Raw genomic sequence first — 18,587 nt, forward strand, 5'->3', positions numbered from 1 at the left:
AGGGAGTCTTTAATATGAAGTGTGTTCAGGTTTCTACTTAAAACTTTGGAGGGTGGTGTCAGGGATCAGGGAAATAACTTAGAGGAGTGCAGCCCTCAGGGGTTGGGAGTAATGGCCCACTGGAGAGCTCAAATCCTGTACATATGGGACAGTTCCTACTCAGTGGCTCAGCATGGCCACATCTTTTGCTTCTTCAAGAAAAGTCAGAAATTCAAATATTTTTTTTCTGTCAAATGCCCCCTTTTTTTAAACGATGGTAATAAATTCAAATAGTATGCATAACAAAAGTAAAAATGACAAAGACAACTTCACAAAACCCCACAATTTTGAGGCACCAAAAACATGTCCAAGGAGGGCTAGATACACACAGGTCATCTATCCACCTTTATGTGCAAGCATGCAGTTGCTTTGTCAAGCTTTCTCTCCTTGGGAAATAGGTGTGCATGGGGGTGGGGGTAGGTGTCTTCACATTCAGATATTAGGTTTGAAATAGCACTACAAATAACTTTGTAAACATTTATGGTTTTAACGAAAAGAAGTCCCTCAAGTTCATCTGAGAATATACATTACCTCATGAACTTTCCAACAGCGGTCTGACTTAGGCCCGACAAAAGAATGCCATCATTCTAGTTTCAAAATTGACTTTTTTTAAGGCCCCTGAACTTTTAGGTCCAGGCAAGATCATTCCATCAATGGCTGGACTTAAAACAGTAACCCTCTCCTATTCACTAAATACCCTGTAAGGATGCTATCGTCACTTCCACTTTAAGATCAAGGAAAAAAGTACAGAGAGGTTGATTATTTAATTGGTAATAAGGGCAGGAGGCTGAAATCCAGGCGCCCAAACGCCAGGTCGCACGTCGTCCTCAACCGTCATCAGGTTATTCCCATTGATTTGATTAACTTTTTATCCCTTCCCAAGGCCACCTTTACTTTTCCAATTGCTTCTAAAATTCAAAGCGCAAAAGTAGTACTATTCAGAAATACAGGTCACTTGTCAAATATTCCAACGAAGTTAAATGCCATGGAATAAAACCCGGCCCTCTTGCACTCAGGACATCGGCCTTGGCGAGAATGACTTCCCAGTTTGCACTTCATCGCCGCGAAACACGTTTCCCTTTAAGAAACCACGCAACTTTTCCTTAGCGCCAACTGTGGTAACCGGCTTCTTTCCCAGCGGGTTTTTGCTTCTACTCGGACCAGAACCCACCAGCACTTCTCGCCCCGCCCCGATCGCCCCGCCCCGATCGCCCCGCCCCGATCGCCCCGCCCCGATCGCCCCGCCCCGATCGCCCCGCCCCGATCGCCCCGCCCCGATCGCCCCGCCCCGATCGCCCCGCCCCGATCGCCCCGCCCCGATCGCCCCGCCCCGATCGCCCCGCCCCGATCGCCCCGCCCCGATCGCCCCGCCCCGATCGCCCCGCCCCGGAATAGCCCCTTGCACCTCCCCTCCCGGTGTTGCTCCTCCCGCGAGACTCCTAGAAGCGGAAGTGTATCCGGGAAGCCAAGTCGGGCTAGGGCTGTTACGTGGGCCACTCCCGGATTGTAGGGAAGAGGCCACGTAAGTAGCAGATCGGACTTGACAGCTGGTGCGCTGACGTGGTTCCCGGAAGTGGGGTTGGCGCACGGTCGCCATGTTGTCTCAGGTGAGGGGCTGTGGGCGCGGAGAGCGGGTGGCCGAGGCTTGGCGGGTGGGAGGGTCCCTCCTGGAGGGTTTGTGGAGTGAGCCGGGCGCACAGGGGCGGTTGTGTTTGTGACCCCTCCGGCTGTCCGTCTTGAGGAAGAGCGGGGTGGGTGGGAGGGAATGGAGGACCGAGGGTAATTGTCCCGGAGTGTTCTGGGTGCTCGGAGGCCCTCGTAGAAGAAGTGACCCAGGAGTCGCCGAGCTCGGGAAGCTTGGGGGTGTGGAGAGGAGAAGCCGGTCCTCAACCAACGCCCGGCGCTGGGCGGTTCCGATGCTAGGCTGCAGAAATGCTCTGTATGGTGGGGTGCGGGTGGTCTTTTTCCTCGGCCCGTCGTCGTGCACGCGAGGAGGTGAAAGGGGAGCGGCCTCCGGGCACCTCTTCAGCTCCCTTGTGACCTTCCCTGTGGGTGCCCTGCAATCCTGTAGGAATAGGAGACGCTGGCAGAGCCTTGCGTTCAGGTAGCTGTTACCACATTATCGCGTTTGTGCCCTTAAAATGTAATTGTGGTCCAGAGGTTTTCGACTGGAGATTAATAAGTGTAATTTAATAATGTCCCCCTTTAAAAAAATTACTGTTTATAGGGTACTTCCATTTAGATTATATTAGTTTTTTTTTCTTTTGTTTCACAATTTACCGAGGAATTGTAGCTTAGGCACTGTTCTGGGTTCCAGGGATAGGGATGTGAAAAGTGTAGATAGGTTTCTTTTCCTGCATTGTCAGGTTCGGGGTGGGTGGGTTCAAGAAAATGGGGCATAAAGCAGGTAGGGAGGGGAGATGTGATAAGTAAAATAACCTAAGTTACTTTCAGATTGTAATAGCAAAGTCGAGGTGATGAAATAGCATGTATCTGAAGTTAGGATAACTAGGATTTATGGTCAGAAAAGACTACTACAGGGTGACTTGAGAAAATCCAGTGGTGATTTAAATTCAGCTCTGTGAATTTGCACCCAGGCGTAATGAGGCTGAAGAAATAGACAAAACTATGTCAGTTGTTTCTACTTTATAAGTTTGTGATTGTGAACCTCAAATTAGTCTTTCATGCTGCCAGACAACCCTGCATTCTGTGCCAGCAACCTCCTCCTTTTGCAACTTGTGCACTAAAACTTTTCTCAGTCCTTCAACATTTCCTCCCTTGTCTTCTCTCAGCTGGTAATCTTGCTTCTTGTTTCACTGAGAAATGGAAGTAATTAGAAAAGAATTTTCATACCACCTGCCTACCTTTTTGCATTTTTACCCATTATTGCACTTGTATTTTATAATTGAACTGTCTCTGCTTTATTTTTTGACCATCCCCTCCTGCCCATTGCAAAGCATTGTCGCAGCAGTTCTTTTATCTTGCATTGCCAGTCCCCTCCCCTCACCCCCAATTTGATAAGCTTGTTCACATTTGCATGTAAACATGCTTTAATTTCTCCTGTCTTCAACAATAAAAACTTATGCCCACATAGCCTTTCAACTGTCACCCCATTCTGTCAGTTCTAGTCAGCTTTTCAACCCCTTCCCCTTCTGTTCTGAAACTGATCTTATTGAGGTCAACTGTTCAAAATATAGTAGTCACTTTGGTTTTCATTTTACTTGTTAAGAACATCTGACAAAATTGAATTCTCCTGGAAACACTTCCTGGGCCTTCCAGATCACTACCTTCTCTTGGGTTACCTACCACTCTTTTTAGTACTCCTTCTTAGTTCCCACGGTTTATTCTCACATTTTTTACTCAAAATATTGGAGTGTCCAGAGTCTGTATTTGACATCTCCTTTTAACTATTCAGACAATCTTCCTTGACATCTTACCTATATTAACTCCATATTTAACCCATCAGGTAATCCTGTCAGTTCTTAAGTATTTGGAATCTGCCCACTTTTCACCATCTCCACTGCATTTACCCTGGAACAGCCCCTTACTTCTTGGCTTCATTTTTCGAGTAGGCTCCCAACCAGTTTTCTAGTTTTATTTCTTCCCCTACCCTCTTTACCCTCCAGATTCTTCATACAGCAGCAGGACTTTTCTTAGGAGTCTGAATGTGTCAGTCCATTGCTCATAACACTAAAGGTTACCCCTCTCAAATTTTTTTATATAGTTCTTATACTAGTATCTTAATGTGCTCAAAATCAGACTTTTTAATTTACCCCCAAATCTGTTATACACATGTTTTTTTACTATAGTAAATATAACTCGAGAATGCAGAACTAATAACTTCAAGATGGAGAAGAGGTGGGGAAGGGAAGCGCTTTTGAGTAGAAAAAAATGAAAATATGAAAGAAAGGTGGGAGAGACCATATAGTAAATGTATTGCTGCAGGGTCTAGTGGGAGAGAGTGTTAGAAGATTAGTAGGAGATCATGTGATGTGTGCTTTATGTGAAGAAGTTATTTTATCCTGTATGTGGAGGGGCACAATTGAAAAGTTTTAGCAGGGTAGTGACATGGTATGATTTCCACGGTGGATGATTGCTCTGTGGGTTATGTGGAGAAGAGACTAGAATGGAGTAGTGGGAATGAGACTAGAAATAAAGGCAGGGAGGCTGGTGAGTGGCACTAGGAAGGCACAGTGAGCAGGGTTGTGGTTGAGGCTTAACAGGAGTAGAAATAGGTTAGACTATGAGCCACTCTTGAGAATCCTACATCTGTGAAGAAAGGAGTGCAGTGGGAAAGTAGAAGACAGGGGATCAGGGTTTTTAAAATCTTTTTTTGCGCTGTAAGTGGTACTTGAAGAAGTTTATATTCTTAAAAAGACTCGGTAAAAATGTATAAAGACACAAGAAAGTATAAATAAAATGATGGAAAGCTTCTGAGGAAGCATGAAAAGGGATTATAAGCACAAATAGTGGGTTTAGCCAGCTATTATCAGATAATAGCATTGTGAGGAGTCATGGAAATAAGGAAATGTCAGATGGTTTTGTGAAGGAGCCAAAAAAATTGAGTTTATTCCCAGTAGCTTTAGGTTTCTGTGACACTTGTGAGAGTTCTAAGAATAAATGTTAAGTTTGTAGGCACATCATCTGCACTCCATTGTTTCTAATCCATACCACTGGTTTTGCTTCAGGGTAATTTGCATGTGTGCTATGTATAATTTCTCCCAGCTGCTGAGATGGAGACAGTTGATTCCTGAATGCAAGGGTATTTGTCAGGTGTTTGGAGTGGTAGGGTAGTAAAGGGTCTGCAGGTGTCTCCTAAGTTGTGAATTTCTGATGCTATGTCCGTGTAATTTTATCTTCTATTTTAACAAGTGATCAGCCTTGTATATAGTAGGAATGTAAATACTGAATTTCATTTTGCTTCATGGATATTTAATGTTCCTCCTAGGACAGCAATGATGACACTGAAGATGTTTCATTGTTTGATGCAGAAGAAGAGACAACTAATAGACCAAGAAAATCCAAAATCCGGTAAGGGGATAAGTTAGATGGGTTGTATTGGTGCCCAGTGCTGTGGTGTCCATGTTGGTGCCAGCTGATGAGATTCAAGGCAGTGGTTGCAATGTGTTTATTAATTCTGTGTTGCTAGTTTAATTTAGTGTCAGACAAAGGTAACTTCAGATTTTCTTGGGAATAATTGGCATATGGAATGTTAATACTGAGTTTTCAAATTAGCAAGTTCAATTTTTTGAATACTGGTGTTCTTTCAATTGGTGCATTGTAATTATACATATTAGAATCTATTATGTGAATATATATTTATAATATATTTGATCAATCTCATTCTCCAGTGAACATTCATCAGTTTTAAATTCTGTGCTAGCTGTTTTTCCAAGAATGCGCCATTTTAAAATATAATTTCTATAAGTAAGTTACACTTTGATTTTTGTGCAAATTTGAGAATTATATAAGTAACGTGTATTTATATTCTTTTTTTTGTGGCGGGGATACTGGGGATTGAACTCAGGGCTGCTCAACCACTGAACCACATCCCCAGCCCTATTTTGTATTTTATTTAGAGACAGCCTCTTGCAGAATTGCTTAGAGCCTCACCATTGCTGGGGCTGGCTTTGAACTTGTGATTCTCCTGCCTCAACCTCCTGAGTCGCTGAGATTATAGGTGTGTGCTACTGTGCCCGGCAGTTCTACCCAGTCTTGAAAACATTATGCTAAGTGAAAGATACTAGTCACAAATGACCAAATGTTGTATGGGTTTATTTATATGATGTGTCTAGAATATGCAAATCTGTAGAGACAAAGAATAGTTTTTTGGTTGTTTAGGACTGAGATGGTTAGCCATCTGATTGCCAGAGGGTTTTTTATGTATTTATTTTTTTCCTGGTTGTAGTGATGAATACACACCTCTGTGAATATACTAAAATCCATTAAATTGTACACTTTTATGTAGGTTGATTTATATATGAATCATATCCCAATTAAAGCTGGTAAAAAATGAAAACACTGTATCTGACAGTGACTTAATTCCTGAAGTGATTTTGGAGGAATTGTTTTGGCATGATTTGGTAATCCAAGCTAGGTAAAGTTGCTTTTTTGTGTTCTATAAAAATTTATGTTCATAGACGTAGTAGTTATGATTACATAGTACATTTTTTTTTTTTTTTTTGCGACAGAGGGCCTCGTCAAATAGTGGGTCTTAAGAGAGGTAGGTGGTTTGCTGCTGCTTTTAAGTTATCTCTTATTTTGACAGAACTCTTCATGGCTATGCCATGGCTGAACCATTTGTCATCTAAATCTGAAAGTACTTATAGTAAATTGTAATTGCCTTTCTTATGTTTTGGTTTCCAGACATCCAGTGGCATCATTTTTCCATTTGTTCTTCCGAGTCAGTGCCATTATAGTCTATCTTCTCTGTGAATTGCTCAGCAGCAGCTTTATTGCCTGTATGGTGACAATTATCTTGTTGTTGTCATGTGACTTTTGGGCAGTGAAGGTAAGTTTGTTAAAGTTATATTTAATATGAGTTTGAATATTGCATAAGCAGCAAACAATATGAGATTAGGCATTTTGGATTGATGTTATCCTTTTATTACTTCAGACCTTCTGATCACATGTAGGTTATTACACTACTGAGTTGTCTGTGCTATATGACAGCCTTTATTAACTATGAAGTTAGGTAAACAGATGGTTACTAGCAACCATAGACCTTACGTATTGTTTCTAATCCATACCACTGGTTTTGCTTCAGGGTAATTTGCAGGTGTACTATGTATAATTTCTCCATAAAGCTTTGTATAGTTGCTATACAAATACTTAAGAAGTACCCACTTTTTGCAGAGGTTCCTATGGGTGCTCCCGGGCAGTTATTTTTTCAACCAGAGGCAACCTTTGGTCCTTCATGGGATATTTGTTCTCTCCAATATGTGGAATGTAACACATAGCAAAGGGGGAGGGGGAGAATATAAATTCTGTACATTAGACAAAGGGGGAATGAAGGAAAGGGAAGGGGGACAGGAAGAGGAAAAATAGTGGGATGAATCTGATTTAACTTTCCGGTGTACATATATAAATACACCACAGTGATTTCCACATCATGTACAACCACAAGACTGGGATCCTAATTAGTGTAAGATATATCCCATGTTTGTATAAATAGGTCAAAATATACTATACTGTTATGTATAACCACAGAGAACAATTAAAAATTTTTTTAAAAAAGCACTAAATGGAACAAAATCATGAATCAGTTAAGATCATTCATAGAATAAAATTATATCAAACTAACATTAAAATACTAGGTGAAAATGAAGGAAATGTTGTGATGGGAGTATTAAGAAACGAGTTTTTGACAGAATGAAGTGACAAAAAATAAGGCCCAAAGGATCTGATGGTAATTAACAAAGCCAGTTTAATTGTAGTTTTTGGAACTTTGTATATCCAGAGATAATAACTTCTCATTAGTGCCGGTAGAACATTTGCAAAAGTTGGTTAATATCCCTATGAAGAAATTCCAGATAAATTGTGAAAGCATCTATATTTTCTGGTCTAGTAAAATAAAGCTAAGGGGAAAAAAAGGTTACTAAATTGGAGTTTCTTTAAAACAGTTAACTTGCTAAATATCTTGGTTTAAAAATGAAACTGGAATTATAGATTATTTATATCTTATGATGATCATCTGTATCAAACTCTTAAAATATATCTAAAACTGAATTTAGAGGAAAGTCAGTAGATTAAAGGCTTGTATTATTAGAAAGAATGAAAATAATCGACTTTTAGGTCCAGAAGTTTCAAAAACAAAAACAAACCTGAGAGAAATTCAGAAAAATAAACTAATAAAGATAAGAGAAAGCAAGAGAATTAGAAAATGGAACATGGAAGTATATGGAGTAGCTTCCAACTGCATATCATCAAGTTTTATTTTATTTTTTATTTTTTTTGTGTGTGGTGCTGGGGATTGAACTCGGGGCTTTGTGCATACAAGGCAACACTCTACCCACTGAGCTATATCCCCAGCCCTAGTCATAAGTTTTAATACATACATTCTACTTTTCTTCCTTAGGGATGCTATACCTACTACTCTCTCTGGGTGCTTGTTTTGTTCCTGCATTACTTTAATACAGGAATTTCTAATCTTTTTTTTCTGTGCTATGGACTCTTCATGGTGTCATGAAGCTATGAATAATGTTTTTAAATATATAAAAGAAAAATACATAAGATTACAAAAATCACTTAATTGAAAATATAGTCAGCTATCTATATCCATGGGATGTGCATATATTCAACTAACTCTGTATCAAAGATATTCAGAAAAAAATAATTGCATCTGTGCTGAACACAGACTTTTTTTTTGTCATTATTCCATAAACAGTACAACATAACAGCTATTTATGTAGCGTTTACCTTATATGAGCTAATTTAAAGTATATGGGAATATGTGAATAGGTTATATACAAATACTGTGCTATTTTATATAAGGGACTTGAGCTTCTGCAGAAATTTCTGATTTAGAAGTGTGTACTTTATGATCACATTAATAGTAAGACCTAGTGGCAGGTCTTACCATTTTGAAGGTAGTGATGAGCATAAACAATATATTGAGATGTCTACAACAAGTATAGTACAAAATGAAAAATATCTGGTGTTTATTGTAACAAAGATATGGGTTTTGTTAATTCTACCTGCATTTGTGTTTTTTTGGTCTACACTTTATAAGTTAAAGGTATGCTAAACTTAAGCCAGAGGTTGATGAAAATGAAGAAATATATATTTTTTTCCACCTGAGTTCATAGAAGTCCTGAATCTTATTGGTGAACACCACCAATTAAACATCCCCTCCATGACACATTACAAATGTTGATTCCTTGGGAAATCATTGTCTGATACCCAGATTCAATCCAATTCCCTGTTATACTCAAAGTATTCTAAACTTCTCTCACAGTTCTGATCACAGTTGGCTCTCTTCCCTTGAAGCTTCATGGGGATAGGAGAGGTACCTGTTTGTCGCTGTTTTGTTACAGCACTTTCTAGGTGCTTAGGAAATATTTGTTGAATAAACAAAACATTAGGAAAACTATCAAAGTAATTTGTTTTATTAATAAGCAAGAAAAGAACTTAGTGTATTTGAGGGACCAAATGAAAGCCAGTGCTTATAATCATTTTTAGGAATGTCCATTTTAAAATATACATATTTATGATGGGAAAAGGTAGGTCACATTAGCCAAAGAGCAGGGGAAAACATTAAGAAATTGGAGAAAGGACAAATGTCTTGAGGGAAATGAGGAAGGTATTATTTATGGATAGACTTCTGCTTACCCTGTAATTCTGCTCCTGTTGATTATGCCATTGCCGTTTTATTTATTTATTTTTAACCAGGTCTGATACATAGCTATTATGTAGCTTTGTGAACGGGCTGTTATGGAGGTAATAATGAATGTATGGAGCATGTTTGGAGGTTAATGAAGATTTGTTTGTGAAATGTTGCATTAGGGTATGATTTTATAGTGTTTTAAATAATGATTTAAAAATGTGTATGTTTATATTAATCTTCTCTAGAATGTCACAGGTAGACTGATGGTAGGCCTTCGGTGGTGGAATCATATTGATGAGGATGGAAAGAGTCATTGGGTGTTTGAGTCCAGGAAGGTAAGCTGCCTTTTGTTGTTATTGTTGTTTTGTTATTAATAGTGTCATCTAATACATTCTGTGTAGATTTGAATATTTAAGGATTAAGTATTCAAGATTAAAAGTACTACCCCACATCACTTGCCATGTCAGTACTAAACCAGATGGCCTTCCAAAACGTACACATTTTTCTGTCTAGTTCAGACTGAAAATAAGGTGTGTACAGGACAGAATCCTCCAAGAGGACACTAAGTCAGAGTTTATTCAGCATGCCAAACTGCCTATCAAGGGTTTCTTTCTGATGACCCCCAGATTGATCACCTTACTGGGTATCTTCATCCCTCTATGTATAGCAGATAACTGCTCCCATGGGCAAAGACACTTATGAGCAGAAAAAAAGGATTGTAGGTTGATAGAAGAATCTCAGTTGATGTGTCTCTTTTTAAGTCTGTGCCCTCAGGACCCCTGGGGGACCCTTGTCTATTTTGGAGTAGTCTGTTACTCTAGTGAACATTCTGTTCCCTTGTGAAAATCAGTCTGGGAGGCAGAGGACAAAATTCTTAGAAATGGTACCTGTTAAATTGCTTGCCTTCTGCTTGGAAGAGCCTTGACAAGTGAGACTTACCAGAGAGTGGCACTGTGCTCAGTGAGGCCATATTCCTTAATATTATAAAATCTACCTTGGAAAAAACGTGTTGCCCTCTAATTTCCTAACTTGCTGAGACATTTTGGTCATTATTCAGAATCCCTTGTTTCCATTTTTTTTTTCTGTGGACCTGACTTGACTTTTTAAATCTCAAGGATGACTATAAACTTGATTTCCTTGATTTTTGTCTAAAAATATATCATTCAAATCTTCCTCATGAATGAACAGCATGAGTGTAAGAAGAATCGAGTAGAAATCTACTAGAGACAATTGTTTACTATTTTGAGTCATGATAAACTGTCCATTTTGCCCGAATATGCAAAATTCTGGAACTAGAACAAAGCATACTAAAATCATTTCCTAAAATTACAATTTTGGTAGAGCCATTAACTGGTTTTTTGGTTTAACTTGGGACTTGAGCTGTTTGTATTAATCTTTGTGTTGGGGGTTTCTTTTTTTTTTTTAAAGTTAGACTTTGTACTGATAAATCTTAGATCAGTGATGAGTGAATTTAATTTTTTTGTAGGCATCTCCTCAGGAGAATAAAACTGTTTCAGAAGCTGAATCAAGAATCTTTTGGTTAGGACTAATTGCCTGTCCAATACTGTGGGTGATATTTGCCTTTAGTGCTCTCTTCTCCTTCAGAGTAAAATGGTTGGTAAGTGTCTGTGTAAAACTTTGGAATAATCCACTATGCTTTATTAGGACCTATCTTGATTAGGCAGCTTCATCTTGTATTTCCCAGGTTCTATTTCCTAACTGCTTTTTTTCTTAATCTACTGTCTTAAGCATTGGAGAGTAGATCCTGTGACCCCAATTCCACCAATTTTCTAGGATATTAGTGCCTATAATAACAGTTTTTTTTCCCCCTGAAAAATGTTGATTGGCATCCTGTTCTGATTACTTGTTGCTGCATAGTGGATCACCCAAAAGCTGAGAGAGAGAGAGAGAGAGAGAGAGAATTTAAATATTTATTTATTTATTTATTTTAGTTTTCAGTGGACACAACATCTTTGTTTGTATGTGGTGCTAAGGATCGAACCCGGGCTGCACGCATGTCAGGCGAGCGCGCTACTGCTTGAGCCACATCCCCAGCCCTCACCCAAAAGCTTTGTGATGTAGAACAACACATCTTTTTATCTCATAGTTCTTGGGTGAGGACCTTAGGAAGGGTTCTTCTGGAGATTAAGGCTTGGGGTCTCAGTTGCAGTCATATAGTGGTGGGAGAAGCTTGAGGACATAAGACATCTCCTCTTCATGAGGGTTTGTGCCTCCCCACATGTCCCTCTGTGTAGCTTAGTTTGGACTTCTTCACAGAATGGTGGCCTTATGGCAGTTGGGCTGCTTGGACGGAGGGTCAGGATTCCATTTGGGGGTTCAGCTTGCAAGCTGAATTGCTCTTTTCAGCGTAGTTTGAGATATCCCAGCGTCCTCTTTGTTACCATTCACATTCAAGGGAATATAAATTAGGCTCTACCTCTTATTGGGAGACTAAGAAAAGTTCTAGAGTTATAGAATAGGAAATACTCTTGCTGCCATCTTTGGAAGATACAGTCTAATTTGACACTTGACTCAAATTATGAGTCTTGTTCTTATAACCATCGAGTTTGTTTCCACTTAACATATTGATGTCAGATAAATTTTGGCTTGAATTATGTTTTTCCTACAATTTTTAGTAAGTTCTTTTTTTCTTTATGGCATTCATAACTTTCCTTCTTACGCTTTGGATGCTTTATTATTGATTTTCTGTTATTCATCTTTACTACTTAATATAGTTATAACCCTCTTTCATGAATTAGGAAATTTACTCAATATTTGTGAATTTTGAATACTTTTTAATTTCCTGACATGGAAGATAAGAAAGTTAACATTCATGATTTCATTTCTGAATTTTGCCATTAAATTTGTACTTTAGTTCTTTCAAGTGGTTAGTTTTATACATGAGGTAGTATACTCACATCCGTTTATTGACCAATAAACTGTTTAGAAAGGGACCAAAATAAACAGTCTTATTATTCTTTCCTGTGTTTCTTCCTTTATTGTTTGTTCCAATGATATTTTTGTGTTGTCAAGGTTTAGAACATTGCCCTTTGAAGTAATATTTCTTATTGGTTGTTCAGTCTTTGATCTATTTTTTTTTAAATACATCAATTCAGTATCCACTTCTAGTTCTTTTATTTTAGCTTCTTTTTTACTGCTTGGTTAGCTATAGTACATTCTTTTGAAAAGAATATGTAAATTTGCTTTTTCTTTGATTTTTTTTTTCATATCTAGGAATGTGAGTTTATTGGACTGTTCTTGAAGATGACTTCATTGAATTTTTCCATGTTTTAGAGAAATCTGATGCTAGTATGTTAATCAGCTTTTTGTTGCTGTAACAAAATATGAGAACAACTCAAATGAAGAAACGTTTATTTTTGTTTTCAGTTTCAGAGGTTTAGTCCATGGAGAGAGAGCGCGGGGGGGGGGGGGGGGGGTTGGGGGTTGGGGGGGGAGGGGGAGACACACACACACATAAGATGGACTGACAGACCAAATATAGTCCCCATGGGCATATCTCCAAGGACCCACTCCCTTCAGTTAGGTCCCAGCTCCTACTCTTTCTACCACCTCCCAATAATTCAGTCAGCTATGAATCTGTCAATGGATCAACCCACTGGTGATGTTAGTTAGAGCCTTCATAATCTAATCACTTTCCCAGATCATTTCCTAACCTGTTTCATTGGGGACCAAGCTTTTAACAGCCTTTTGGGGGACATTCTAGATCCACCACACTGTAATACTAGGATTACCTACTCTCTGTGTGAGGAGTGAATCATTTTTCTCTCTGAAGAATTTTTTTTTGCAGGGATGGTACCAGGGATTGAACTCAGGGGCACTTGACCACTGAGTCACATCCCCAACCCTATTTTGTATTTTATTTAGAGACAGCCTTGCAATTGCTTAGTGCCTTGATGTTGCTGAGGCTGGCTTTGAACTCACGATTCTCCTGGGATTATAGGCATGTGCCACTGCGCCTGGCTCTGAAGAATTTTTTTTTTGAAGTTTTTAAATATCATAACCAGGATATGTCTTTCTCACTCTATATTAAGTTTTCTGTAACTTATGTTTCCTTCTTATTTTCAGACTCCAGTTTTGCTTTGAATCAGGAAAATTGACTTTGGTTAAATTTTTAAATCTATTTATATTCAGTTTTTTTCACTTGTCTAATTTCAAGATACCAGTTGTTTCTGTCTTGTATCATTTTATATCTATTCTCATCTGCTGTCCTCTAACTGTTTTAATCATTCATCTGTTTCTTTTCTGTTTATTCATGCAGCAGATATTTTTAAGAGTTCACCATATATCAGAGTTGGTTTTGGGCATTGAATACTGTTTGGGGCCATGTAAGCAAGACAATTGCTCTGATAGAGCTTATATTTCAGTAAAGGGTTTACAGATAAAAAAAAAAAAAGACATAATAGGAGATGTTAGACAGTGATATCAGGAATTGAGTGGAGTGCTTCAGACATAGCAGCAGCTACATTAGATTAGGGGTCTGGAAAGGAGTATTTGTATTTCCTAGCTCTGCCTACTCCTTTCATCTCCTCTTGTCTTCGTTTCATGCTAAGAATTCTTATATGTAGGATCTTCTATAGGATGAAGTATTCCCAGGAATGCGTTTATTTTGATGACCTATACTTCTTTTTTAAAAAATATTTATTTTTAAATTATAATTGGACACAATACCTTTATTTTATTATTTTTATGTGGTGCTGAAATTGAACCCAGGTCCTCGCACGTGCTAGGTGAGTGCTCTACTGCAGAGCCTCATTGCGAGCCCCGATGACCTATACTACTTTCAGAATAGATTCTTCACTGGTCTTTTGCAGAGTGTGTTATTTTTTTTTAATTGTCTTTTTTTTTTTTTTTTCCTGAAGTTTTACAGAGATGCCTTTCTCTTTTCTCATTTTCTTTTTGCTGATACTCATAGTGGCAGCTATGTCCAGATCTTCCTTTTCTCCCTTGACTCCCTTCCCATGTTCTCTATAACAGTTGCTGCTGCTTTGAGCTAGAGTTTGAATGCTATTTGGTGGCCTGAAGGTGCAAGCCTGAGGAGGATTGCCCACACAGGCTTTAGCTGCCTTGCTTGAGTTTTGCCTTCTTTTTTGGAGTGGAGCTGTTGTGGACCCTACTCTGGTTCTGCACTCCCGCTTTATTTAGATCATTTGTGAGATTCTGTAGCTTTAGCACCATCCAGGAGAATTAGCCCAGACTTGCTCTAGCAATGCTTCTACTTCGCTAAAACAATAGGAAATTATTATGTGAAACATGGTTTGGTCCTCTGGTAAGACCATAGCATAGGACAGGAGGAGGCTTCACCCAGACTCTGCATCAGTCTTTTCCCTCTTTCTGGGTGTTCTTAAGATGGTCAGTGATTGCTGGTCCTCCTGTACTTTCTCTTCTGCTTCTTTCGGGGAAGTATCAGCTGTTGGTATTTCCTCCTTGCTTGGCGGGAGTTTTTGTATTCATAACTATTTTTACATTATTTCTTAGGGTAGCTATGTCCTCAGTTCTTTTTGTTTCTCTCTTTGTTGGGGATGGTAATTATTAGTGTAATTTCCCTTAAAATTTCTGCAAAGCTGTGTTATACTTCCTTTTTTTCTGATCACCAGTCCTTTTTTGTGTTTACAGGTACAGGTATTGACATTTTTTTTTTTTTTTAATCTGGACTGTCTGTATCTTATGGGGAAATGTTCATGTCTGACTTTTTTACACTGTCTTAAACCAGAAGTCTGCATGTTTTAGCTTTTAAAAATTTGTTGCCATTGAATAAAAATTGGTGCCTCAGCAGAACCATGTTTAGTCTGAATTCAGGTGCCCCTTGCATGTTGGTATATATGTATCTGGGAGTGTTGGAACATGGGAAGTTAAAATAGATTTATGTAAATAAAAAAAAAATAAGATATATGTTTATTTGGATAAGTAGCAACCTTATAACAGAAGGTACCAGCTCTACCTTTTTTACTAGGAACACTTGAACCAGTTCCTTAAAGATTTAAATCTTCTTAGAATGGGGAGTAAAGTACTTGCCTAGCACATGCAAGGCCCTGGGTTTGATCCCCAGGACTGCCAAAAAGCAAATTCTCTCACTTGCTTAAAATCAGCTGTACTATTTGTTAAGGGTTAAAGAGAAGAAGCCTGAAGCCAGGTACAGTGAGTTATGCCTTTAATCCCAGCTACTTGGAGGGAGGCTAAGGAAGTAAGATTGCAAGTTTGAGGCTAGCCTGGACAACTGAACAACTAAATGAGACCCCACCTCAAATAAGAAAGAAAAAAGGAAAAAAAAAGTCTGGATTGGAAAATGAGATTTCATTTAGCCTCTTTGCCTTTCATAGATGTAAACATCTCCTGAATGATACTTTTAGTAGTAAAAGGGTTGATGAGTTGTTTATTGTAGAAGGGGGTTGGCTGACTATGGCTTGTAGATCAAATCCAACCCAACAATTTGTGAATTTTTATTGGAACACAGCCTTGCCCATTTGTTTACATTTACTGTGGCTTTTGGGGGCCAAAATAGTAGAATTGAGTAGTGGCAACAGAGACTAAAATTTTATTATCTGGCTCTTTACAGAGAAACTTCTAGAATACCTAACTTTGAAGCTTCCTCACATTGTGCTAATTAATTTTTCTCCCTTAAATATTTAAAGAGAGGGTGTGAATTTCTTATTCTCAATTTTTAGTGGTCTGAGTCACTATAGGATTCCTGATGTGATCACAAGGAATAAGCAGCTTTGCAGAAATATACTTCTTCCTGCTCATCTCTCTTTGCTCTGAAGGCAAAAACAAACCCTTGTTCGTTGCTGCCTTAGGGCACCTAGTCATCTTGCCCAGGATCCAGTCACATATATTAGCATAGAGTAGAGATTCCATCTTTGCCTACTTTCAGGTTATTGAACTTGACTACTTCTTGACTGTTCTTTTGTGATTCTTAAGGGAACAAGTAACATTTTAGTCTTTTCTAGTTTCACTTACTTTTCCTTATGCCTTTTTTAGGACCTAGAGAGGAGGTCCCCCTCCACTGTGTTCACCAGGTGTGACATAGAGCTTGCATATGTAACAGTTGTGTTCAACAGAATTGAGTAGTGGCAACAGAGTGAATATGAGTGAATAACCCAGTGCCATGTACAGAACATATTAGGCCTCTTCTGGTAGTTTGATATTAGATCGTGCTCCTTGGCACAACCCCTGCTTCCTTTTTCCTTTTCTTTCTCACCATAAATCTGCCTTGTCTCATTTATGACTTAAGAGAAAAGTCAATTTTAGGTCAGTAACCATTGTGTTATTTTTCCCTGATACCAGGCTGTGGTTATCATGGGTGTGGTACTACAGGGTGCCAACCTATATGGTTACATCAGGTGCAAAGTGGGCAGCCGGAAGAATTTAACCAGCATGGCTACCTCGTATCTCGGAAAGCAGTTTTTAAAACAAGTAAGTGTTTTCTGGATGTGACCAGTGACTAATGAAATGTTTTTTTAATTTTTTAATTTAATTTTTTATGAAATGCTTCTCAAATGAGGTTTTTAAAAGGCCTATTGTCACTGAAATATGAGAATGATACTCCTATAACATAAAGATTGAATTGCAGTCCCCGATATAAGGATATAAATTCAGATTTTCAGTGTGATTTGTCATATTGGTAAACAGTTACTGATTAAATCTCTTGGGGCAAATTGTCTGGGTCTTTGTATAAGTCACAGCTTACATTTGTTAGTGCAGCGGGCTGGGTAAGTATTGAATATAGGGCAGTGGTTCTCAAATTCCAGCAGGCATCAGAATCACCTCGAGTGCAAAGATTCCTGGACTCCACTCTTAAGGTTTCTTATTCAGTAGATCTGGAGGGAGGTGGATGGTCTTATAATTAGCATTTCTAACAAGTTTCTAGTTCAGAGATTATGCTTTGGATAACTAAAGCCTGAGACTGTTTTACTTCAGAATATAAAGCTAATAGGTAGTACAGAGCTAGGGCTTGAACCCAGCCCTCTACACAAGAAATTCATTTTTCTTTATTCTGCTATACAGTTGCTCTGAAGATAAGAGGTCAAGAAAATGAATATTCTAGTTAGGGTCATGGTTCTCTTCCTAAAGGATTTCTACTTGGCCCCAAGTAAAAGAATTCACTGTGACCCATCTTAGGGTAATTTTCATGTGTTTGCTTTTTAAGTTTTTTCCCCCTTGGGTTTTTCCATGTGTCTGAAGGTGGAGGGGGATTTTGAATATAGGTGAAATTGAACCGTGAGCCTGGCATAACATGAACAGGGTTAAGAGTCTTACTTGGCACCTGGTGTCACTCTGTTCTGTGGGATAAGATGAACATCTGAGTGGATAATCGCATTTGCTGGGTTCATTTTCCCCATACTGCAAAAAAAAAAAAAAAAAAAAAGAGGAATAACTCTGTAACATATCCACTTTTTGACATGATGGACTATTACATACAATGTAATAGAGTAATAGGTTCTATTTACAAAGGTACAATATTTTCTAGGTTTAGTGCTTTGAAATCCCTGGTATATATGAAGTGAAATAACTGAATATTAAGGATTTTTTTCTATTTTGCAGAACACCGGAAATGAACAGACTTCTTGAATAGAGAGAAAATTATGTTTTCTGTGATATTGGGGAATGGCCGAAGAGATTCTTGATTATGAACTGTTTAGAGCTCAGTCCAGTTGCAAAGAGGAGCATTGTTTTTTTTGTTTTGTTTTGTTTTGTTTTCACTTACAAAGTTACTATGAGAACTGTTTTCTTTTTTTAAACAAAGTTTTTATTTTTATTTTTTCTAGTAGTTGAGGCTGGGAAGTATGATATCATTAAGAACATTGTCAGAATTTATTTTATGGTGTACATATGTATGCATATAGTAAAGTATCCATATATCCCAAATTAATGTGTTAGTTAACATATGTTACAGAGATATTTGCATTTTGATCCATAGAAAATAGAATGTTCTTAGTCAAAGGTATGTGTATTTACATACTATTTCTGTGGTTTATTTTCAGAAATAAGTTGATTCCATGATTAAGAGTAAACACTTGGCTTGTGTATGAGTTAAAAATTAGAAAAAATTGTTAATTTTAAATATATACTTCATGTTGAAATTGCTTACCTTAGACATGCACAAGTGAAAACCAAATTCAGGCTGGTAGTGTTAACTAGTTTCTAAAATTTATTTTTTTACTTAAGGCCTAAATAATAAAAGGAATCTTTATAGTTTATGTTTAAG

At 38.2% G+C, this 18,587-nt stretch overlaps 1 protein-coding gene across 3 annotated transcripts; it reads left to right on the plus strand.

Annotated features, from left to right (window-relative positions):
- Positions 1 to 1,492: 1,492 nt before the first annotated feature.
- Positions 1,493 to 18,090, plus strand: LOC308635994 (Golgi apparatus membrane protein TVP23 homolog B). Of its 3 annotated transcripts, none has more exons than XM_081270967.1 (7): positions 1,493 to 1,646; positions 4,988 to 5,070; positions 6,406 to 6,550; positions 9,610 to 9,699; positions 10,851 to 10,982; positions 16,667 to 16,795; positions 17,924 to 18,090. In XM_081270967.1, the coding sequence occupies exons 1-7, from the start codon at positions 1,635 to 1,637 to the stop codon at positions 17,948 to 17,950; spliced, it is 618 nt and encodes a 205-aa protein (XP_081127093.1). In that variant the 5' UTR covers positions 1,493 to 1,634; the 3' UTR covers positions 17,951 to 18,090. The 3 variants fall into 3 exon arrangements, with proteins under 3 accessions (XP_081127093.1, XP_081127092.1, XP_081127094.1); XM_081270966.1 differs by lacking the exon at positions 1,493 to 1,646 and adding an exon at positions 1,805 to 2,143 and having other exon boundaries at positions 4,993 to 5,070; XM_081270968.1 differs by lacking the exon at positions 1,493 to 1,646 and adding an exon at positions 2,030 to 2,143.
- Positions 18,091 to 18,587: the final 497 nt, after the last annotated feature.

The sequence above is a fragment of the Spermophilus citellus genome (assembly GCF_964194105.1).
Source record: "Spermophilus citellus genome assembly, chromosome: 17".
In the NCBI taxonomy this organism is placed as follows: Eukaryota; Metazoa; Chordata; class Mammalia; order Rodentia; family Sciuridae; genus Spermophilus; species Spermophilus citellus.

Excerpts from the sequence above, each read along its gene's own strand:
- LOC308635994 (XM_081270966.1), top strand. The coding sequence starts at position 1,956 with ATGCTAGGCTGCAGAAATGCTCTGTATGGTGGGGTGCGGGTGGTCTTT. Across the intron at positions 6,551-9,609 it reads GTGACTTTTGGGCAGTGAAG|AATGTCACAGGTAGACTGAT; the intron begins GTAAGTTTGTTA and ends AATCTTCTCTAG. Across the intron at positions 16,796-17,923 it reads GAAAGCAGTTTTTAAAACAA|AACACCGGAAATGAACAGAC; the intron begins GTAAGTGTTTTC and ends TCTATTTTGCAG.